Below are 23,468 nucleotides of genomic sequence, written 5' to 3'. Positions count from 1 at the left end.
ACTGGGTAGTCTACAACATGGTAGTAGGCTGCTTGGGGAATAAACCATGCCCATCTGCTTTCATTATGTCCGCATCAACCCTGAAATGAGGCAATTAGGATGCCCTGAGGGGAGCCCCTGGTACCATGCTCAGGACCTAAGTTTCCAGCATGCTCAGGAGCAGCCAGGGGTATCTTCACCATCTCTTTTCATGGACTGATGTGTGGAGAGCAAGTAGATGGGAGCACACTGCCATGTGGCCATGCCTAGTGGGTTTGTAAAGAGCACAGCACCTCTCTCAGAGCCCAGATCAGCTCTTCCTTTTCCTGCTGGGATGCCACCTGCCTCTGGAGCTCCTGCTGCAGACTCTTCATCTCTGACAGGCTCCCTGAGTCCCTCATGCCCCAGGAGCTCTCCATCACCAACAGTTCTCTGTGAGGATCTGAAATCTGGGAACTGAGATAAAGGGGACTCCATTAGTAGACAGGATCCTTGTTCTGGCTGCATGCCTACACAAACCTGCACTCTGCCTCTGCCCCTGTTTAAAAGCAGGTCCCTTCCTGATCCTTCTTTGCCTCCCCTGAACGGGAGACCAGGAGTTTAAGAGCCCATGAATGGGGAAAAATGGATCCACTTTCAGTTTTTTCCCAGGCCTCTATTTTCCCATTCTCTCCTCCCTGAGTGCTGGATGGCCAAAAGACAAAACTGGCTGTGGGAGTACTGGCTGGGGAATGGGGTGGGGCCTGGTGGCTAGGGTAAGAAAGAAGCAGGCAAGACAAAACTGATGGACACTCAAGAGACAGAGAGACTCACAAACCGTGCTGTGGAGAAGACACAGGGTGATCTGTCTCTACACCAGCTGCTGCAGTGTCCCCAGGTTCTGCTGGGAAGGTGATCTGATGGAAAGAAAATATAAAGATGCCCTTTGGATGAGTCAGGGAGGGAGGCAATTGCATCTCACAACTGCTAATTTCCCTACATGCTTCCCACACTATGGTCTTTGCAGTAGAGGCTCAGGGGCATTCTGTGCCTCTGCACCAGCACCCCACCTATGACCTCCAAGCCTCCAATTCCTACAAGGATGTAGGCCAACAACACTAAACCCCAATCCACATGGGGAAACTGTGGCACAGGAAAGTACTGTTGTGAGCCCAAGATCACAGAGCCAGCCAAGGGCAGTGCAAAGAGCAGTACCAGGTCTCCTGACAGTTGGGGCTGTATTTTAACTATCAGACCAGGCTTCTTATCTAGTTTCTTAAGTAGCTGTTAATTCCTCAGCTGTAGCTAGATGGTACATCAACCTGCACACAGAACTGGACAATGATGCCACAGGGCCCAATTTCAGTGCCATTCTGACCCATATAACTGCTCCCAGGAGATGGTTAAGGAGCTGATCATCGGTGATCTGCTACCACCAGCCTGTGCAGAGTCAATGAGACCTCTGTGGTATGAGGATAGGAATGTGGATACCATCACGGGATCAGGGCTAAAGTCAAGCAGGGTCTGACACATGAGTGTGTGTTCCAGTGTTCTCCTGAATGTATGTAACAGTACTTTCTAAGAACTAACAGTGTCACCTCATTAGCTCCAGAGGGAAAGGGCTGTGTAATCAGAGCTGCAGCAGCTTCATTTGTAGTTAAGTAGAGAGCACTAGCAGAGGGTGGCCAGATTCAAATGACATATAAGCCCACACTGTCTTGATTCCACATAGTGGCATGGGACAGTGGTGTCTAGATACCAAGATTCCCTCCTGGCTCAGAGAAGCAGAGCAGTATCAGCCCCATGTGCTCCAGAATCTGAAGAGCAGAATTAAAACGCGTGGCATCACCTTGCTGTGTCATGAGTAGGAGGGCAGTTTCAGCACCAACAGACTGAATACACTTAGCTTGAGAGGGCCCATGGACATCAATCTGGAGCATGGTGTAGACCCAGCTTGGTCATCACCCCCAGGATGGTACCGACCTGCTGTGGGGAAGGAGGAGCACCATGCTTGCTCCCAGCCTGCAGCAGCTGCATTTTGCGATGCAGGTCCTGACTACGGCTCCTTTCCAGTTCCAGCTCTTGCTTGCAAGCCTGCAGTTCAACCCGGAGGAGTGAAGCAATGTCCTGCTGCCATAGTGGGGAAAGAAATGGGTTACATAAAGAACCACCCACACCACCCTGAAAAGCCATGCTTGGAGGGAGACCAGAACACCTGAATCTGAGCAGCACTGCTGGCCCATTTGGAAGGCTACAGTTGCAACCCACTGAGCAGATCACAGGGCTGGGCATAAACAAATGGACACTGAATCCAAGGAAGGTAATAATCACTTTATTTCTCCAGGGCATGGCAAAGCCCGGGGAGCAGAAGTGACATGCAGGACTTTTAAATACTTTATAGCTCTTAGGGCCATCTTTTGATCTTATGTTTGCTTTTAGGGTCTACTGCAGCTCAGACATGGAACCTCACTGCTGTACCTTGAGAATTAGAGAGGTTCCAGCTGATAGAATACAGATACATATGGACCAGTAGGTGCTCATGAATAAGGCTTTGGTACATGAATGTCTTAAGATGATGTTTAATGGGGGGAAGGAGCTATGATGGAGATTAAGGAGCTTTCACACCTAAAAGAGGCTACCATTAAGGAAGAACAAACTTTTTGTGCTCTGAGACATAATAGTGGGATCCCAAAAAGACAGGTGTTATTATGGGTTCAGGAGCAAGAATACCCAGAGGGATGTGGCTCACAGAAGTCAGGACCAGCAGGGTCACCTGAACCTCCACTCTCTTCTCCAGGCTAGCACAGGTGCCAACATAAAGATGCAGTGCTGTAGATGGACTAAGAAGGCATCACCAAACTGTATCATAAGGCAGCTCTGCTAACCAGAACCTAAGGAGGGACTCCCCTTGGGTTTTTAGTGAGCAGAGGAGTTCCTACTCCAGGACCTTGAATCTAGCTGAAATGACTCTGGGCCCCTACCACTCCTTGTTGAACTGGGCTCATGGAGAGAGGAGCAAAGTCATTCCTACCTGTGACGTCCTGATCTCTGCCACCCTCTCAGATTTTTCATTCTCTACTTGCTTCACGTTGTCACTAGCAAGAAACAAATGCATGGAAACAAGTAGATTGATAGATCTCACTTTCAACATCACTCCCAAGAAGACCGTTAGCAAGAAACAAATGCATGGAAACAAGTCGATTGATAGATCTCACTTTCAACATCACTCCCAATAAGACCATTCAAGAAAGAGATTCATGAAACCAAGAAGGAACCAATAGCACCTTGGTACGCATCCCTCCTGCTTAGACCCAATCCTAGATGACTGTCAAAGTCAAACCAATGGGAGTTCTGCTATCAATTTTCACAGTGCAGGGGCAGGCCCATGATGAGAATTAATATGTCATGCTTAGGAGCTTGGGGTAGCTTGCTTCAGGTGTAATAGAGGTAATATGAAATTGCCCTCCAACCATGGCCCAGGAGATATTTGGTTAAATCTGATAGTCAGGATGTAAATTCATCAACCCCTTTAGCATATCAGAGTTATACAGGGAATGAATTTGATCCCTTTGAAAAGATGATGCCAGCATTTCCCATACAGCTCACCCCATAACATGACACTTATAACCTGGCTGACAGCACTGTTGGATGAAGACCCAAAGACTTCCAATTGTTTTAGCCTCATAGGGTCTTACACAAAAGTGGAAGTTTCAAGCTTTTAGGTGCCTCCAACAGGATGGGGCCTAGACTCTTCAGTCAGCATGAAGAACTGCTCTCTGGTGGCTTCCAGACCAGAAATTTCTTCCACCACCTGCAGGGATTTCCTAGCCAGTCAGTCTAAGTTCTGTAACATCACATCAACAGCAAGAACTTACTGGGTTCCCTCGTTCTCTTTGTAAAGGGCATCCTGGTCTGAAGTCTTCTCAGAGCCCAATGCCTGCAGAGACTGGACAAACATGTATGTCTTGTTTATGTACTTTGTTTCAAAGTAACCAGGGGCATTACCTTCCCATACCTCAAATCTGGCATTTTCCCCACCTTAGCAAGCTCCTCTATTGCCCGCAGCTTCTGCCTCACTGGGTTTGTCTGTGGAGATGGAACATGGAGAGCTTTCTCCACTCTGGCATTATAGGCTCTAGCATAGTGAGTCCATAAAGTCTTTTGCATGACTTCCATCTTTGTATTTACCTCCCCCAAACTCACCTGTTACCAGTCTTGCAACTGGCCAGAGCAGTAGCTGGTATTAAAATAGAAGGATTGTAAATGGTACCAAGTCTGATCTATAGATAGTGAAGCTGGCCTAGAAGGATTGTAAATGGTACCAAGTCTGATCTATAGATAGTGAAGCTGGCCTAGACAGTCACTGTCCTGTTCCACTGTGACTAAGTCAGATGTTAAATGGGAAGTATGAAATGGGTCAGAACCATGTTTCACCTTGGATTCTGCTCCTCAGTCCAGCCTGTTCTGGTAACTGCCTGCACCTTACATCTCCCGCTCACCCAGCAATATAGCATGTGTCACTGGGATGCAAAGTAGGCAGGGTTGCTTGCTGTCTGAATGACCCGGAACACAAGCTGTTGCATTCAAGGCTTTTTTGGGTAGGGAAGATGAGCGAGAGACACGCACAGAACAACTGACTCCTAGGCAAGATTCTCCAGCCTGGGCTATGCAGGAGGTCAGATGACACGAATGTAATGGTCCCTTTCCAGCCTTGACAATCGAAAAATCTCTGAGGTCTCCTGGAAGGGCATGGGGCAAAGTATGTATATAGCTGTGCTTACTGCATTTGCAGACGGATCTTGCTGTTGCAGCAGCACCTGGCTGGCCTTGCGATGCTCCTCCAGCTGCCTCAATAAGTCTTTGTTTTCTTCCTTCAAGCTAGGGGAGGAAATGCTTTTATACATTTACGCTACCAGCTGAGATTTTTGCCAGTCCCTGAAGTAACTTGGAAACACAAATCACCCCAGCTTCCACTGGCTCATCTGCTCCTCAGCCACCTTAACCTTCACCAGGATAGATGTTACCAGATCACTGAGGGGCTTCTGAAAGTCCCACCCTGGAGCACCTGAGCTGTCCCCTCTGAGCCTGGACTTTGTCATCTTTCTTCACATGAAGAGCAGTGGTGTTTGTACCTCCAACTCCCAATTCCCCACTACCCTGCAATTTATGGAGTTGTTTATACCTGTGCAAAGGGAGGGAAGAGAGTGTGTGTTGCCGTATTAGATGGGTGATTGATATCCATGCTGGGCTGGTGTGATGACTGCACTGCGGTGCCAGGCAGCAGGCAGACAACCAGCCCTTTTGGACACAGATGCCACAACCTTCTAATGCTTGGGAGATGATACAATGGTGGGCCAGAACCTCCCACACACCCATGCAGAGGGTGGGGTGTGTATAACCCAGCGCCTTCCCTTCCCTGCACAATCTAAGATACTGCAGAAGTCACACAGGCACACAGACTCCTTCCCATTTTTGGCAGCATAGTGCCAATGTCAGCTCCCAATCCCATGACTGCTGTCTGATGTAGGATCTAGCACATGTACATGGGGACACAGTGCTACAGCACTGGGAGTGAAAATGTTCCTCTCTCTACCTGTGCATAGCACCTTTCAGCTCAGACAACTCCTCTGCATCCGCCTCAAGCATCTCACTGTCCTGCAGGATCTTGGCATACTGCAAGGCACAAGAGGAGAGGAGTTATGTTTTGTAAGCAATCTTACAACCCCTTGGCTAGTGCGTGGATCATCAGTGGAGGACCTGCTACATCAGGCCTCCTTGACTCTGATTTTTCAGCTCCCTGGAACTGGTTGGACAATTTAGGAAATCTTTCTATTTTGCTGAAAAATGGGCAGAGAGGGGCAGGGGAGAGGGGTGAAAGTCACAATTGTTCTGTTCCTCTCTCACCCAGTTCAATGTTTGTTTAAGGAGCATCTCATCTCACTTTGATATGCTGGTGCTGGGCATCTTAGTGTCCAACATATATGAGCCAGCAGTGAGTCCTTGTTGCAAAGGCTAACAGCGTACTGGGCTGCATTTGTAGGAGCATTGCCAGTAGATCAAGGGAAGTGATTATTCCCTTCTATTCTGCACTGGTGAGGCCACATCTGGAGTAGTGTGTCCAGTTTTGGGTCCTCCACTACAGAAAGGATGTCAGCAAATTGAAGAGAGTCCAGGAGAAGGCAGTGAAAATGGTTAGGGGGCTGGGGAACATAACTTATAAGGAAATGCCTGATGAAGGATGCCTGTGCCCGAAAGCTTGCAAATAAAGATTTCATTTTTTTTGCAAATATCTAGTTGGTCTAATAAAAGATATCACCTCTGCCATGAGTTTTGATCCCTTTTGCCTCTAGACCAATATGGCTACAACCTGGATACTTCACCCCACAGAGGTAGTTGTCCCAGGGTACAGATGTAGGCACACTGCTGGGGCAGCCTGGGTCCAGTTTCTCACCGCTACTGCACTAACTTAACTCAGCAAGGAAAACCAGGTAGCCAGTCTCCAGGGCTATCAGCCTCTGCTTGGCATCTGCTCCCAGGTCCTTTGCTTTGCCACTGAGGCCTATCCTTTGTCTCTGAGCATTTGCCCTACTCCCACTCCATAGTCAGTCTGGGCTGCCTTGGGGCTCTGCCCCAGCGAGCAAAAGAAGCTGGCAGGTTCTTCAGCACTCAAGCCCATTTCAGGGGAGAAGTCTAATACCAGCCTATGTCTCTGCTCCCCTTGACTGTAAACCTCCAGGGGCCTAATTAATGCCTGGCAACTCCCCCCACCTCCACCTGCTCAAGAAATACCACAAAGCTCTGCACTTCCCAGTTTCCTGTAGCAACAAGATAAGAGTGTGGGGTGGGGGAGGCAAAGGGGTTATGATGCACGTAGGGATGGGTGGGCAGGGAATTTAGCCATTATAAACCAGTGCAACCAATCAGAGGGATTTACAGGCACTGGCTGATGAGCCTTCCCAATGCCTCCAGGCACCTGGCTTTGCTGTACAGACAGGTAAACTGGCACAGGGAGGGGAAGAGATTCATAGATTCATAGATGTTAGGGTCGGAAGGGACCTCAATAGATCATCGAGTCCGACCCCCTGCATAGGCAGGAAAGAGCGCTGGGTCTAGATGACCCCAGCTAGATGGTCATCTAACCTCCTCTTGAAGACCCCCAGGGTAGGGGAGAGCACCACCTCCCTTGGGAGCCCGTTCCAGACCCTGGCCACTCGAACTGTGAAGAAGTTCTTCCTAATGTCCAATCTAAATCTGCTCTCTGCTAGCTTGTGACCATTATTTCTTGTAACCCCCGGGGGCGCCTTGGTGAATAAATACTCACCAATTCCCTTCTGTGACCCCGTGATGAACTTATAGGCAGCCACAAGGTCGCCTCTCAACCTTCTCTTGCGGAGGCTGAAAAGGTCCAGTTTCTCTAGTCTCTCCTCGTAGGGCTTGGTCTGCAGGCCCTTAACCATACAAGTGGCCCTTCTCTGGACTCTCTCCAGGTTATCCACATCTCTCTTGAACTGCGGCACCCAGAATTGCACGCAGTACTCCAACTGCAGTCTGACCAGCGCCTGATAGAGGGGAAGTATCACCTCCTTGGACCTATTCGTCACGCATCTGCTGATGCACGATAAAGTGCCATTGGCTTTTTTGATGGCTTCGTCACACTGCTGACTCATGATTATCTTGGAGTCCACTAGGACTCCAAGATCCCTTTCCACTTCCGTGCCACCCAGCAGGTCATTCCCTAGGCTGTAGGTGTGCTGGACATTTTTCCTCCCTAGGTGCAGCACTTTGCATTTCTCCTTGTTGAACTGCATCCTGTTGTTTTCTGCCCACTTGTCCAACTTGTCCAGGTCTGCTTGCAACTTGTCCAGGTCTGCTTGCAAACTTGTCCAGGTCTGCTTGCAGATGGGATATAGTTACACAGTGACTTGGTGGTACAGCTCATGAGAACCCAGGAGTTCCTGGGCTGGTCAGTCTACTGGAAGGACACATGGTAAAAAGGAGAAAGAGGATGGGTGGGCATGGTGATGGTGGGGAGGGAGAGCAGGACAGGGCAGTGGTGAGGCTGCCAGGCTGGGCAGGAGGGCAGCAGCCAGCCTGGGGCTCATAGGCCATGTCCCACCTTGGCAGACAGGCTCTGCTGCTCATGGTGTGTGTGCTCTAGTTCCTCCTCTTTAGTCTTCAGGGCCACGGCCACCTGGTGCCACCTGTCCTTCCAGTGCTGGGCAACCTGTTGCTGCTCTGTCAGCTGGCAGCCTATCTCCTCCCTCTTGTGCTGCAGGGCAGCCTCCAGCTCCTCACAGCGAGCCTGCAGCATCTCCTTCTTCCTCTGCAGCAGGGACTGCGAGATCCTGATAAATGACAGGAGCACTGAAGAGCCAGGAACATCCAAGGCACCTGCCATCCTCCCCAAGGACCTCCTCCCTCCACGCTGTCTCTGCACCTCCTCCATCTTACCTCAGCCCCATCAGAGAGGAAACCTCCCCCACTGCAACTCCTGGTGCCTGGGACTGCCTCCTGTGCTAAATCCAAACTGGAAACCACTCTCTCCTTCTGTTAGTAGCCCAGTGACCCAAGCTGCTAATTCCTCACCCCATCAGTGTCTGCTCCAGAACTGGTACCACATGTTGCTACCAAGGATCACATAATATTATTCAGCGTTGGAGCATAGCCTTTGTGAATAGGGCTGGGCAGCACACAGTGGGACTGGGTTGGACTCCAGCAATAGGAAGCCAGTTCATTTGATGTGCATCACGTAGACTGGAGGAAACCCTTATCCTTCCCATCCCCTTGCCCTTCTTTGCCCATAAAGCCCCCAACTCTGGAGACTAGAGATGCATCATGAGGTTTTCAGCTAGAGGATACACACTCTTCCCCCAACCTCAGTCTCCTTCCCCACTCAGGTACCTGAGCTCTTTGCAGGTCTCCTGAAGAGCCTGCATGTCCTCTCCCTGGCCTCTAGCATCCTGCTGCTCCCTTAGCAGTTGGGTGCGCTCCATCTCCAGAGCCTGGATCTGGTTGGTGAGAATCTTCTTCTCAGCCTCCAACTGATGGAGCTGATCCAGGGAAGTTTCCAGCCTCTGCCGGCTCTGACCCAGCTCAGAGGACAGCATCTCATTCTCCTGAAAGAAGAAGTCCATGAGATAATGCTCTATGTACACAGCTCTCATCCCCAAACCAGCCATCACACTGAGACCTGAATTCAACACAGTGATGTCCACCCAGCACAAGAGAAATGGCTGAATGTAATGAGAAGGCATGGGGCAGGGATGCAAAACAAGCTTGCACCAAGTGACCTACCAAAGCAGGCTGACCAGGGGACTTACAAAGACATGAGGTCAGCCCTGTCCCTCCCAGGAGTATTAAAGAGCCAGGAACATCCAAAGCACCTACCATCCTCCCAGGGACCTCCTCCCTCCACACTGTCTTTGCACCTCTTCCATCTCACCTCAGCCCCATCAGAGAGGAGACCTTCCCCTCTGCAGCTCCTGGTGCCTGGGGCAGTGGAAGGTTTTCTTTGTGTTACAACTCCCAGGAGATTTTCCATGTGCTCTAAATAGAGCCTGAGAGATTCATACCAGTTCCTTGCAAGGCCTGATATGGGTACCAATGAAGTGAGGACATCACCAGCCAGAGATGATGGCAAGGGGACTGTGGGTCTCTGGCTCTGGAAATGTCTCTGCTAACTCACAAAACTGTTAGAGAGGAAAAGGTCTACAGACCTCCCTTGGGGGCAGTGATGGGCACCAGCTTTGGCCAATACTCTACCTTGGTTGGGCACTGGTAGTGTGGTAGGGGAAGTGGTCAGGAATATAAATCAAACAGTTAAAGGGAAAGTAAGGTCTTAGGAAACCACTGGATTAAAGCAGATTGTCCCTGCTCTTGCTAGGCTGGGTCCCCTGTGCCCCTATCTCCCAGAGGAGGGTTGGCTCTGAAAGCAACAGTGACAGAGAAGAGGGGCCAGCCCAGAGTCAGCAGTACCAGGGGATGCCCACGGAGTCCATTCGTCACTCCAAGAGTTACCTGTTGGATGGTCTCCAACTCCTCTTTCATCCGGACCTTCTCTTGGTCCTGGTGGTTGGCCTGGGCTTTAGTGCTCACCAGCTCCACGTGAAGGTCTGACACTTGGTCATTAAACCCCTCTTGGCTCCTCTGTGCATGTTCCAGCTGCAGGGTGAGTGCCTGCACCTGCTGATGCAGCTCCACCTTCTCCTAGAAGCCAAGGAGCTCATGACAACTCAAAATCCTAGCCTGTCTCCCCTCCATCCAGCTGCTATTCAGGCCATGTTGACACCCATGATATCTATGCTCTTCCTTCTCCCACCACATTGCTCCTCTCCTGTGTCCCACTTCCCATCTTCATCACCATTCTTCCACCTTTTTCGTCCCCAAGTGCCTTCTTTGTACCTTCAGGAGTCTGTTCCTGTCAGACAAGGCAGGCTTTAGCTTCATTGTGAGCTCAGACACTCCCTCCTCCAGCCTGACTACCTTGGAAGACAGCAGCTCCTTCTCCTGCATAGTAATATATATGACACACTGGGGTGGGAAAAACACACTGGCCTCTCTGAAGAGATTCATGGACTCAGTGGCCTCTATTGCTACCCAGTGCCCACCTTATAAAACTTCAGAGCAGGCAATCAAAATGTGGACCACCTTCTCCATTCTCATAGCCCTTAATCCCAAGAAGAAATTTTCTTTAGCTTTCAGGAGTAGAGCTAAGTGAGTATTTCCCAGAGGGTAGTCAACTGGCCAAAAAATGTAGTTTCAGAGTGGTCAAAACTATTTCCAATTATTTCAAGGCTACTTTGGCAAAACAGCTCTACTAGGGAGGGTGGGGGGGGAGAGAAAAGAAAGTATTTCAGAAAAGATAAAACATTTTTCTTCTTGCAACATTTTCTATGTGAAATGCTGCAACTTTTCATTTCAAAAGGACATCTTTGCTTGGAAACTGACCTAAGTTCTTTTTTAAAAGTGTATAAAAAGGCTAAATAACATGAAAACAAAAAAAAAACTTGATTCAATTTGGGGCAAAAAAATGCTTCTTCTGTCTACCCAATATAATTTATAACCAAATGTTTCGTGTCCTGTCTTGGCAAGAAAGGATGAAGAGGTATTGAATGCAATTTACATGGGGTTTATATACTGATGTAAAGTATACCAGGATCCAGAATCTCACTGGTATCTCAAGGTAGTTTACACAGTAGGTACCTATTATGATACCTTGTCATTAGGTAGCATATGAGCAGGTAAGAACAAACTGCTAAGCCACAATGGTTGCAGACAGGCTAAACATAATAGCAGTAACATACAGCAGTAGAATGAGCCCTGATTCTTTAATGGCTAGTTCTCTATTTGCTTGCTCAAAGTCACCATGCTTTGCAGGTATGTGTATCTGTTCACTGCTTTCTTGCACCAGTGTAATGCTGATTAAACTAATATACATGTTTAATCTGTTCATACTCTTAGCTGCTGAACCCAAAATCTATCATTCACACAAGCCTGGTCAATAGCAGTAGGATTTGTGTCCTCTGCTTGAGTCATCCACAAGATGACATACCCACCAACACATTAGTATGTGCATGTAGATGGAGATAGCCCATCTCCTCTGGCCATAGGAGACAGGACTAGGAACAATAGCCTTAAACTGCAGCGGAGGATATTTAGTTTGGAAATTAGGAAAAACTTTCTGACTATGAGGTGGCCAGGCATTACCCCTGGAATCTCTACCCCTGGACATTTTCAAGAGCAGGTTATACATAGACTTGGCTGGGACGGTTTAGTTAGGGATGATCCTGAGCTGGACTAAATGATCTTATGAAGTCCCTTCCAGCCCTCCTTTCCTATGACCCCTATGTACATGACATACCAGGTAGCACATAAGCACTAAGCTAATTAATTGTGTAATACACACAATCAGGCCAAGCTATGAATCATACTTGTATTCTCCTTGACGTGTGTGTCCAAAGACTTCTGCCTCTCTCACACACCCATCACATCTTGCTTTTCTTGTTTCCATGACTCATCTGCTCCACACAAAGCCCCTCTCTGTAACCTGTAGCCATTAACTTGGAAGTGGCTTGTTTCTCAAAGCCATGCATTTGCTCCATCTACATACCAGGCTGATGCTACTGCACGCTGCTTGGAGTCTGTTGATTTCTTCATGCAGGGCTTTGTTTGCCTGAAACAAGTCTGTTGCTCTCTGATTGGCCTCACTGGTCTGACTGAAAGCCAGCTGCTGAGCCTAGGAACCAAAAGATAGCACAGAGACTCTAAAGGAGGTATGTTGTCTCAATACAAATATATGAATTTTGAGGGTAATGGAGTCCTCTCCTGGAAAGAAGCTGGCAGAGGGTCTGGGCAGCCAAGTATGAGAGTGGGCAACTCCTTGTTCAGCTTCCAGGGACCAAGATCCTCACCAACCAGATCCAGGTTCTGGAGATGGAGTGCACCCAGCTGCTAGGGGAACAGCAGGGTGCTAGAGGCCAAGGGAAAGACATGCAGGCTCTTCAGGAGACCTGCAAAGAGCTCAGGTACCTGAATGAGGAAGGAAGGAGACTGAGGTTGGGGGAAAAGCGTGCATCCTATAGCTGAAAACCTCATGATGCACAAGCACTATTGGCCAGAGGTTGGCCAAAGGGACTACTAACAAAATCTGAATTATGGGGTAGTTACTCTTAGAGGGTCACCCATCACCCAGGAAGTGGGGCCTAAGAGCTATGTGTGAGAATGACATAGAAGTGAATGAATAGGACTTGATGCATGTGACAGCATGGCCTGGGGCATCCTGGTTTTGTGTGCCTGAGCAAGTACTTCTATTGCTCTTCAGTGATTCCTTGCTCCTATTTAAAGGGGATCACCTGGAATTCAAGCAGCCTGCATTTTGGGAGCTGAAGTGGGTGATTCCCAGCCCAGACTTCCCACATATGAGGTTCAGGATAACCAGGTCTGTTATCTCCAACCCATGGATTTATTGCAGGTGGATCCTAAATAGGCAAGTCCTTTCCAAAAGTGGGGGAGCATGTAGGACAAGACCAAGGGACTTACTTCTTTGGTGGAGGTCAGCTGCAGGGCCATTTCCTCTCGCTCTCCCTCCAAGTCCTTCAGTCGGTCCTGAAAGCTACTCAGGGTTTCTTGAAGAGCTGTCATTTCTTGGCTCTGCTCCTTCCTTCCCTATGGATCAACACAGAAGGTACCCCAACCAGCTGTGATGTGCCACCCAAGTCATTGATGGCCCAACAGCACACGTAGGAATGGGCAAACACCAACCAGCTGGCTCTGCAAATACTTATCTCAGTGAAAGCCCCCAGTTTGGCTTTCAGACTTATTCAGAATGACTTAATGATTTTAATTCTCATTCAACCAATTTGATCTCTTACATACACAAACCAGAAAATCTCACCTATTCCTTCACTCAGCTCATTCTGCTTGTTCTTGATTCACTATTAACAAGCATTTGCACGACTGCCGGGGATTAGTGAAACAGTGATGACATCTGATCATTTCACAAATATTAACACCAGCAATCTGCCATGGGAGCACACTATTAGTATTCATCATTCTCCCATTGGAAAAAAAAAATCTAGCAACCAATTCAAGTGGAGGAATCCACACCATGTGATTCAGGTGACCAATGATACTTTGTAGACTTGTTCTCAGAGTGAACAGACTAAGACAGAAGCCCACCACCAGGTTGGAAATTATTAGGCAAATCTTTATTCCTGGGAATGAGGACCAGATCGGAAAGATAGGCAATACTTGGGATTTTAGATCGACTCTCAGGATATACTGGGTGCTTTTCTAAAAGCCACAACTGCAGGATTCATGTGATTTCAGCAGAATCCCAGGTTTTATCTAAAAAAAAAAATCCAGCACTCATAGCAGCAAAGAAAAGCTGCACAATGGGACCCACATGGGATCAAAAGGCTGTGAAACTAAATGGGAAATGAAAAGAACTCAGAAATTACTTTTTCTCTTTAAAAATATCTCCTGATTTATAATGTAAGGGTTGGCAATAGTTTGATCAGCTAGCCACAAGAAAGCCAAGTCCCTAACAAATGCTGCTTGTAATAGGTAATATGACCAGCCTCAACCACATGCCAAAGTGAGAGAGAGAAAGAGTGTGTGTGTGCGTGCGCATGCGCACACACACCTGCCTGCCTGCCTGAAGTATGTCTATTGTGCTCTCACATTACAGGCCAGCTTGTGCCAATTACCCACTGCCCCACATTAAGGGTGACATGGTTCTCTGGGTAAATGTGATATTTTTATTAGACCAACTATATAGTTGGAAAATTTGTTCTTTGTAAGCTTTCAGTACAAACACCCTTCTTCAGGTGACAGTGAGCTATAGTTCCCCAGAGAACATGGAGCTATGAAGGAGAAGGAACAATGGGCCAGTGAAGTGTCCATGATATACCCTCCCTGCAGCTGGCCACTCAGTGTGGCAGGATGGGCCGAGCCATGACACCATGCCTCCTCCACCCCCTTCACAGTGGCATGTCTCTTGGGCACATCGACTCTTCTAGCACTGGAGACTGGGATGCAGCAAGTGGCTTTTTACTTAAAATTAGATGTCAGATTTCTCCTGAGATAAAGCTTTTTATCCTGGGATCCTTCAGGTCTGATTGTCCTGGGCTTTGAACTATCAAGGGGGTGGGAGGGTGGACAAAAGTCCTTTACACACACAGCTTGAATGGCAATTAACTGGAATTTCCGATTCTCCTGGGAAAAGCATTATCACGGTGCTTCATGCTTTACAGGTACTTAAAGTGGGACAATGGGCTTGAATGTCTGTAGGGTTTCAGAATAAAAGGCTTTATCTTGGAAAAATCCTACATCTGTTTTTAGCCAGAGTACCAGCCCATTGTCCCACTTTAAGCACCTGTGAAGCACCCAGAAAACACGTTTTTTTCCAGGACAATCAAGGGCTAATTTGAGTTAACTGCCATTCAAGCTCTCTGAGTAGACAAGCCCTGCCACCTCCACCCCAACCCTCCCACCTGTTTAGATGTGAGTCAAAGCCCCAGACAATCAGATCCTGGATAAAACCAATGCCTGTTTTTAGCCTTTTTGTCCCCACACCACATACCCATGCAAGACCAAGGGCCCAAGCTGTCCTTAAGATCTCAGACTGGACCACAGAGCTCTTTGGGATCTTCATGGTCACTGGTCTTTTTCCCCCCTCTCCTAGCCCTGCGCTATATTTAGCTCCTGAGTGTTCCTTAATGATATCTGACCTTGTTATAGTTTGCTGCCTCAGGATGGCAAGTGTCAAAGCCTCCTGAGCCTGTTAACAGTTTTGTAGCAGAGTCTGAGACCAATCACCAAGTGCATAGGCTGACTGCTCTACAGGCTTCTCTGTGTGGCATGGGAACTGTATGGCATGGGAACTGGACCCCAAATATTAGCCCTTTAAAGCAGCCCAAGTGCCTAGAGATACTGCATTCCCCCCTGTGCAGCTCCAGCCTGGGACCAGTTCTACACTGGATACTGCATACAGCCCCAAGTGCTGACCCTTCCTGGAGTCTTCATTTCTCTAATGAATGTGGTGCTACGACCTGTGGCCCCATGCCAGTGCTAGTGTCTGCACTGCATGTGATTTAATTTGCTGCTCCCCAGATCCTGCTACGTTCAGTGCCTTTGCTGGCCTTTTTAGGCATAGTTTAGGCACCATGCCCAGGCCTTCCTTACCGCAGAGCGGGGAGTTGGTGAGACCGAGCAGCACCTCATTCTGCCCAAGCAGGTTTTAGCCTTTGCCATCTCCATCTCCAAATGAAGGATCCTAGAAAACATGTAAACATTGGCACACACATGTGCAAACACAAACAGATTATGCTATTCCATTGCTCCTGCCCCAATTCTCCCTGTGCCATTTTAAATGTTCCATCCCCACCCATTCCCCTATCAGGGCACTTCTTACAGCTGACTCTCAACAGCTCTCATGCTCCATCTGGACCCTTTTTCTTCTATGCCAGTGGTTCTCAACCTTTTTTGTACTGGGACCCATTTGCCAAGATCGATGGTTTGTCCCAACCTACCCCTGCCTGGCCCTGCCAACACCAGACCCACAGTCCCCTGCCCCACCAGGCCATGCCTGGGGCCCCTCATTCCCAACCCACAGCCCCCTGCCACCCTCCCCCTCCCCCCCAGCTCCCTCCAGCAGTGACTGTGGTGGCTCTGGCTCATGTAGGCAGTAGTGACACGGGCTGGAAGGAGAAGGAAGGGAGGCCTGTGGCACACCTGCCCTGGGCTGCGGCTTCTGCACTGCACCAGACAGCCTGGTCATGGTCCCTCCTGCCCCCAAGCAGGGTCTCCCAGCTGCCCTGCCCCCAAGAGCACGGGCACTAGCCCTGGTGTTGTCAGTCTGACCACACAGCTCCCCCCCTGCCCTTTCCCCCACTTGTGACCTTTTGAAGTATTCTTGCAACCCACTTTTGGGTTGCAACCCATGGGTTGAGAAATGCTGTTCTGTGCATCCCTTCCCTGTGCCCTTTCTAAAAAGACCCCAAACTACCATCTTGCCCAGAGCCCCATGTTCACTCGCAGCCTCTGTCACCCACTGGGTGCGTTTACATGTGCACCCCACTGCACAGTTGGTACTGCGCAGTCCCAGCGGCACACGGGTCATTTCTGACCCTACAGTCCAGTAGCAATGAACTATTGTGCAGTAGCTCATTGCTACTGCACAGTTGTGGTGGCATCGTGGTTCATGCCCACTGATGCTACTCACTGTAGCAACGAGCTATGTTGCCACAGCTTGTTGCTATGGCAACGTAGCATCTCGTGTAGATGCCCTCATTAACTTCCACCTCTACTCCAGCCCCTTCCCCTAATGCACCCAAAGGAATAAGCACAGGGTTAATGCGGTAAATTCAAGGCTTGTGAGAAGTGCCCAACTGCCAGACACTGCCAGACTCACAGGTGGCATTACTGATGGAGGTACCTGTCCCCTTGGAAATCGATAGAGACCATCTGTATAGCAATGACTCTTAGTCACTCTTTACTGACCAAGGCTGGATTGAATCTCTGTGCCTTGTGGGTCTCTGCCTCTGAGCTGCTGGTCTCAAGCATCAGGAGACACAAGCATTACCCCAATCAGCAATTCAGATGTCAGACTGCCCCCAGTAAACAGTTACTACCTTTTATTTATCATACGAGCCTGAGTGCCACCATCCCGTGTGGCCACCAGAGCTCTCCCCATGATCTAAGTGGTGCTTTTCCATCACTGCTGCCCCACTAATGCTGTCAGGAACTAAAGAGGATAGTATAGTGCTTGCTACAAGACCTAGAGAAGTAGGTGGTAGGTAGGTGCCAAAGGGAGGGAGGGAGGTACCAAACTCCCACTGAATGTAGGTGCCCAACTCTCTTAGGCTCCTTTGAAAAACCCACTCTGGCTCCCCACCTTTCAACAAGTTGCAGCAGTTTCCCAGGTTAAATAGGAAGCTCCTTGTGTTGCTATCTGAACCAATCCTCCCTGGAAATACCGCCTCTCTCTCTTGTCCCAGCTGCCTGAATCCTACATGTCCTTGGCCTAGAATCACTAACCCAAGCCTTTTTACCACCCAGCCCAGGCCACTCACTTTTCACGCAGGTCCCCGTTCTGCCTCTCGTCTTCGTAGCGAGACAGCTCCAGCCAGTTCTTTTCTTTCTCTAGCTGAGCCAGGGACCTCTCCATCTGCTACGGAAGAGACCAGGTCAGAGAAGAATTCAAAGCTCAACAGAGTTTGCTCCCCCAGAAACAGGGTTTTATACTAACCCTAGCAGAGCACAAGGCCAGGGGAGGCTCAACCTCTGTTCTCTATGATACAGACTGGATAGAAACGAGGAGCTGCTCCTCTAAGTCCTAATGCCTTAGAGGAGTTGCTACAGTTTGCAACTCACTAAAGAGATGGCCTGGTCCAAAGCTTAGTAGAGTCACTGAGGTCACGGTTAGACTACACAACCTCCTTCCCAAGCCTGGAGCTGTCATGGGGAAACTAGCCCTGCCCAGCACATCTAAAATTGGCAAATAGCAAACTCTTAGGCATGCCCCACAGCACTCCACTCGGTCATTTATGGAGCAAATGGACAGATCTTGTGTCTTGGTGGCTCTATGCCACCTCCCAGGCACATCAGATGTGTCCTAAGCAGAGCCGTCCCTAGGAGTGTGTGGGGCTTGGGGCATATCAGCCTGTGCGGGGCCCGGGGGGGGTGGGGAAGGTGGCAAGTGGCTGGAGCTGGCAGCATTCGGCGGTGGTGGCAGAGCCAGCGGCTCTCAGCAGCAGCGGTGAGTGGCAGCCACAGCAGGCCCTATACGGCACTGACCGCGGGGGCCCCCAAAGTGCAGAGCCCAAGGTGGTCACCCCGATTTGCCGTCCCCTAGGGATGGCCCTGGTCCTGAGAGTTCTTCCATGGGTTTGGCATAGAGAGGGTGAACAGTACCATCATGCCCTACTGTACTGGAGACATCCTCATGCCCAAAAATGCCCAAGTCCAACCAAAGGGGACAGATAAGTGGCCAAACCAGGCCTTCTCTCGGGCATAATGTGCTATGTCTCTATACCTCAGAGCTGGTTGAGGTCCAAGGCACATGTAGCCCTGACTGAAATCAAGCAGGTGGACATCTGGAAAGACTGGGACCTATAACTACTCCTGTGTCCAGACCAGGCAGGTTCTTACACAGTTCTCTAGACTGTGGAGAGACTCATTTACCTTCTTTTTAAGGGAAAGCAGCTCATACTTCACACTGCTGAGTGCCAGCTTCTTATCCCACTTCTCCAATTTTTCCTCCTGCCACCGCAGACCCCTGGGAGCCTTCTGAAGAGAGAGCTCTGGCTCAGCTCTCCTCTGTGCTGGTAAAGACAGATGCAAGTCCCGTTCTGATCCACTCCACACCCTTTGAGTGAATGGCTCCAAGGGGTTATATTCTTCTGTATCCCAATCTGGGAGATGAGACAGAGAATGCCTCCTTCTGACTGGTGGGCTTAGAGGTTTCCTGGCATGTTCCACACTATTAGTTAAAAATCTGCCAAGGAAAAGAGAGACCATCTTTATGTTTTAGAGACTGACTAGAAAGCCTGGGAAGTCAGAGCCTTGTGAAGAGCTCACAGAAGACTTCAAGAATGACAATGACTTTCCCTAATCCATCATTCAGAATTCACCCTCTGGCATAGTGAATTCTGGACACATTTAGGAACAGTCATCTTGCCTACTCCATTTTTTCCTAGGAGAATCTGGACATTGGACAATTGGAGAACAAGGAAGGTATTGCCCTCATGGAACCTGAATGATCGAGAAGGGAGGGTTTTTTATTCAGACCTCCCAATTCTATGAATGTTTTGTTAGTTTTCAGGCAAGGTTAATTAAGTAGATGTGATATCTTTTATTAGACCAACTGAGTAGTTGGAAACAAGTTCTTAGCAAGCTTTCAGGTGCAGTCACCCTTCTTCATGCATAGGAAGTCTTTACTGTCCTTACAGTCTCAGAACAGCAGAGACTTTCTATGCCTGGAGAAGGGTGACTGCACCCAAAAGCTTGCTAAGAACTTTTTTCCAACTACTCAGTTGGTCTAATAAAAGATATCACATCTACCCAAAGAACCTTGCCTGCTAGTGTCTATGTCCTTAGACCAATACAGCTACAACTAAAAACTCAGCAACCTGTTAGTTTTCATTAACTCTTACTTCACTCATATTTTCTAGAAGCAGTTGGAAGGAAATGTCTCCTCGTACATTCAAAATCCTTCAACCCATTCCACGGAAAGGTTCAGAAAGCTCACAGTTCACATCTGACACCTCCAGGGAGTCCTCAGGCAAATGCAGGGAAGACTAGGTTTGTGTTCCCAAAGGTGCCCCAGAATCTACTGGACTACAACTTCCACTGTATCCCATCATAGGATCTGAAAGGGTCTGAGCAGAAACACCATCTTCTCTATTCATACGAGATGGCAGAACCAGAATGGGCATGCAGGCCATAGTCAAAACCTGGTCCTGAGATGAGCACAGTACCTTTAACTCCTGGTAAAACTAATGGGGATTGCAGATGTGTAGCATGTCTCAGCACTAGGGTAAACAAAACCAGCCTCTCCAAAATAACAGTCATGCTTCATTGCTAGTGCAATATAAAAAAATATTGTATGTGTTATCTTTGCCTATTAATTCACAGCCCTGCTTGTGTGTTTAAGAATATTGGAAAAGTCTATCTTGGACAGACATCTAGTTGAGATCCCTGCAGTGAAGACTGGCCACTGCTGGATGCTTCTGAGGAAGAAGAAGACCTCTCTGAGTACAGTACCTATTAACACAATGTTATACCCTGCCAGGGATTTTTTTCCTGGCTACAACTGGTGATCAGCTGCTGCCCCAAAGCTGGAGGATGAATAGCCCTGACTGTCTTATCTTACAAATAGGACTGCTGGTGGTGCTTGTGCAGTTGCAAGCGTCTGAACCTTTTGGAAACGAAATAAACAGTTTGCTCCAACACTGCACTGCATCAGAGAGCTCCAGTGGTTACTCACTGCTCGAAAAAAGGAGCTGTACAGGGCGTTCACTGATCTTCCTTCCTTTCTAAAACCTATTGCAACATATACATTGTATTTCCATAGGAGAGGTTCCTTCCAAACCATCTCAACCAAGAAGTCCTTCACCTGCAAAGTCAGGGATATGTCCAGCTGATTTCCCCCTGGCCCCAGGTCATTGTCCCAAGCATTCTGGAAGATGAACTTACATCCCACTATTGATAGAGTGGATCCCTCGCAGGGGGCTCGTGGACCTGGCTCGTTCAACAAGCTGGGAGCTGAGAAAGCCCCTGCTGTCCACTTTCCAGGGGTTGTGTGAGGGGTTGGGCTCCAGAGATCCTTGTGTCCCAGGAAAAGAGTTCTGAATGAGATAAGGAAGAGACCACTGATGTGAAGGACAGATGTGATTTATTTTTGTCCCCAGCCCCTACTTTGACATATACTCTTCCTCTTCCCTTCACTCCTCCCATCAACACTGGAATTGCCCCCTGTTAATGTCCTCACAGGCATGATTGTCTGACCAAATACAAGAATCATAGGAAGAGTGATGACTACCCCACAAACAATCCTGGCTGTTCAGTGCTTGAACAAAGCATCCGTGTGGGGAGAGGGCCACTTAGGTGTGTCAGAGGTGATACCTAGTGCCTCTATGCCACGTGGGAGGTTGGGAGGGTGAGGGTGTATTGCTCCACTTCTTAGACCAGCCAATGGGACATAAAGGGCCACAGTGTGATAAGCAGAAGGCTAGGAGTGGAGAATGACCCCACCAGAAGATATTATGAAGCCCCAGAGTGAATTGCCTGGCTTTGGCACCCCCAGCAGAGAGGTCGGCCTAGTCCCATTACCTCTGCTTGGAATGGGGCCCTGCCCAAGAGTGGGCAGCTGTTAATGTAGCTTCTTTCCAGTTCCAACATGGAGGAGGGTGGAGATGCTTGTGGACCTCTCCTGTGTCTCTCAAGGCTCTTGCCAGTCCAGCCCAAGGACCCCAAGTCAGTGCTGAACTGGAAGCATCCATCACTGCTGTACTGGGCTGGCAAGCTAGTAAAGCCACTCCACTTCTGGTGGGACATTTATGGCCTTGTGGTGCAATGGAACAGGGAACAACCTCCCCGAATGATCATCAGGGCAGCAGTGTCTCAGAAACGTCTTCTCTTGTCATGGGACCTGGTGCTGCTTCCCTGGAGCTTCCAAGGGAAGTGTCACAGATCTAGCTCCATGGCACTGGGAGGAGATGGTATCCAGCTGTGGTGTGAAGTATCAAGGGCCTGTCAACCAAGGGCAACAAAAAAGGTCAGTGCACACCCACAATGGGAATTCCTACTCGGTATCTTACCCATGGCCCCTTTTCTCAATCACTTGCTACCAGGCTACCCCAGAACCCTCCATTCCACTTCCCACAGTGCTGTGGCAAGCAACACAATAAGCTGAGGCAGCTCCTAGCATCTAAGGAGGACCCAGCTGTGCCCAGCTGAGCAGATCTGCTTGGTTAGATGACTGGAGAGAAAGAATGGGAGGGAGTTTGCAATCTCCCTCTCTTACATGAATGTGTGGCCCTCACTGATGGTTTTGACCCATTGGGAACCCCTGCCTTTGTCTTTTCAGAGACCACAGTGATGAGCTTGGTATAAATGCCTATGCAGACAAACACAGACATTTCTCCTTTCCACCTTCTTTGGCTGCCATCTCTCCTTACTGTGGTGACTGCCTTAATGAGATCAAAACTAGGAACACTTATGTCCTACCGCAGTGACAAGGTTGAAGGCCGCTCTTCTCTGCTATGGGGATGGCAGGAGCATAAAGAGCTGCAGCAGCTAAGTCCCTAGCTGGTCGAGCCTGCTGTGAACAGAACTGTGGGCATGAAATATTACTGCCATTGTTGCTTGAGACTCTTATCGTGGACTTGGAGATGCCAAGCAGTCGGTAAAGGAGTCTATGTGAATTTCTCAGCAACACCTGATCCTCAAATGGGGAGAATTCAAAGGACGAACCTTTCCTCCCCCCCAAAACACCATTTGATCCATGCTGTTCTCCCCCATCTCTGTTCCAAAAGGCTTGTGTTTGCCATCACAGGGCATTCAATAGGAAGTGCCACAATTGCCTAGTGAGTGTGAAGTGGGAAAGCCCCAAGCTGTATCCACCTGCTCCAGGTTCTGGATAGAAGCAACCCTGGGGCTAGTGAGAGGAGCAGAGCTTAAATCCACCTACCTGTCAGTGAGTGTCCCCCCACAGCTCCTCAGAAATCCCTAGAGATCAGCTCTCCTGGGAGTCTAGTCCTTATGCTGAGCTGCTGCATGCACTACGTCTGCCCAAGCCAGGGAACACAGGACTGCTGCTGCCACAGCAACCAAGCAGGCAACAAGCCTCAAAGTGCCCATTTCCCCTCTCCTGATAGACTGACCGAGATTGTGAAATGCAGGTGGCTGCCAGTGGAAGAGGGGTGGAAGGGGCAGGATGGGGAACCAGCCTTTGGGGAGTTACTCACTGGGATCAAGGCAAGCTTGTGCTTGCCTTGTCCCATTCAAAGAAGCTGCACACACCTGGGTCCTCTCATCTGCCCCTTACATTTCTCCAGTAACAAAAGTAAAACTGCAGCAAGCAGGGAAACACCCAGCCTGCCCCTTCCACTAACTGGGTACTAGTGGGGTTGTTGTGACCCACTGAGTTTCTACACAGGAGAGGCTGGCATCCACCAAGCCCAGTGGATCTGTGTTTTGCAGAGTCTCTGTCAATGGTAGAAAGGCATAGTATTGGCATAGGGTATGCATCTAGTCAGACCTGCCAGCCAAGCCCACCCCACTGCTGAACTCAGCCCTCTCAGCACAACCCCAGAACCCATTTTTCTGCTTCTCACAGTAATTATGTTCTTCAAACAAACAAATCCATATTCCTTCAACTTCATGCTTTTAAGGTGCTGGGAGGGATACAGGAACAGACAGAACTGGCAGCCACAAACAGCCCACAATCTAATCAGACAAGACACAAAAGGTGGAAGTGGAAAAAAAATATAGAGGAATAAACAGAC

At 49.0% G+C, this 23,468-nt stretch overlaps 1 protein-coding gene across 3 annotated transcripts in view; it reads right to left on the bottom strand.

The window, feature by feature from the left end:
- The window catches only part of LOC109280709 (flagellar attachment zone protein 1), a 41,556-nt gene extending 18,814 nt beyond the window's left edge, over positions 1-22,742 (bottom strand). The window contains exons 1-19 of one of the 3 annotated variants that reach the window (XM_059714887.1): positions 22,652-22,742; positions 21,292-21,711; positions 20,656-20,807; positions 18,643-18,955; positions 17,532-17,629; positions 15,643-15,733; positions 12,997-13,122; positions 12,068-12,193; positions 10,360-10,464; positions 9,976-10,164; positions 8,860-9,074; positions 8,075-8,303; positions 5,552-5,631; positions 4,740-4,836; positions 3,834-3,904; positions 2,990-3,053; positions 1,942-2,088; positions 793-875; positions 273-435 (exon numbers count right to left, since the gene is read on the bottom strand). In XM_059714887.1, coding sequence (XP_059570870.1) covers positions 273-435; positions 793-875; positions 1,942-2,088; positions 2,990-3,053; positions 3,834-3,904; positions 4,740-4,836; positions 5,552-5,631; positions 8,075-8,303; positions 8,860-9,074; positions 9,976-10,164; positions 10,360-10,464; positions 12,068-12,193; positions 12,997-13,122; positions 15,643-15,733; positions 17,532-17,629; positions 18,643-18,955; positions 20,656-20,807; positions 21,292-21,516 — 2,574 coding nt within the window. In that variant the 5' untranslated portion in view covers positions 21,517-21,711; positions 22,652-22,742. The remainder of the gene's footprint in view (positions 1-272; positions 436-792; positions 876-1,941; positions 2,089-2,989; positions 3,054-3,833; positions 3,905-4,739; positions 4,837-5,551; positions 5,632-8,074; positions 8,304-8,859; positions 9,075-9,975; positions 10,165-10,359; positions 10,465-12,067; positions 12,194-12,996; positions 13,123-15,642; positions 15,734-17,531; positions 17,630-18,642; positions 18,956-20,655; positions 20,808-21,291; positions 21,712-22,651) is intronic. The other 2 variants (XM_059714888.1, XM_059714889.1) reach the window with 2 other exon arrangements.
- Positions 22,743-23,468: the final 726 nt, after the last annotated feature.

The sequence above is a fragment of the Alligator mississippiensis genome, chromosome 11 (assembly GCF_030867095.1).
Source record: "Alligator mississippiensis isolate rAllMis1 chromosome 11, rAllMis1, whole genome shotgun sequence".
NCBI lineage: Eukaryota > Metazoa > Chordata > Crocodylia > Alligatoridae > Alligator > Alligator mississippiensis.
The sequence above is the reverse complement of the archived record's forward strand: the minus strand, read 5'-3'. Positions and strand labels throughout refer to the sequence as shown.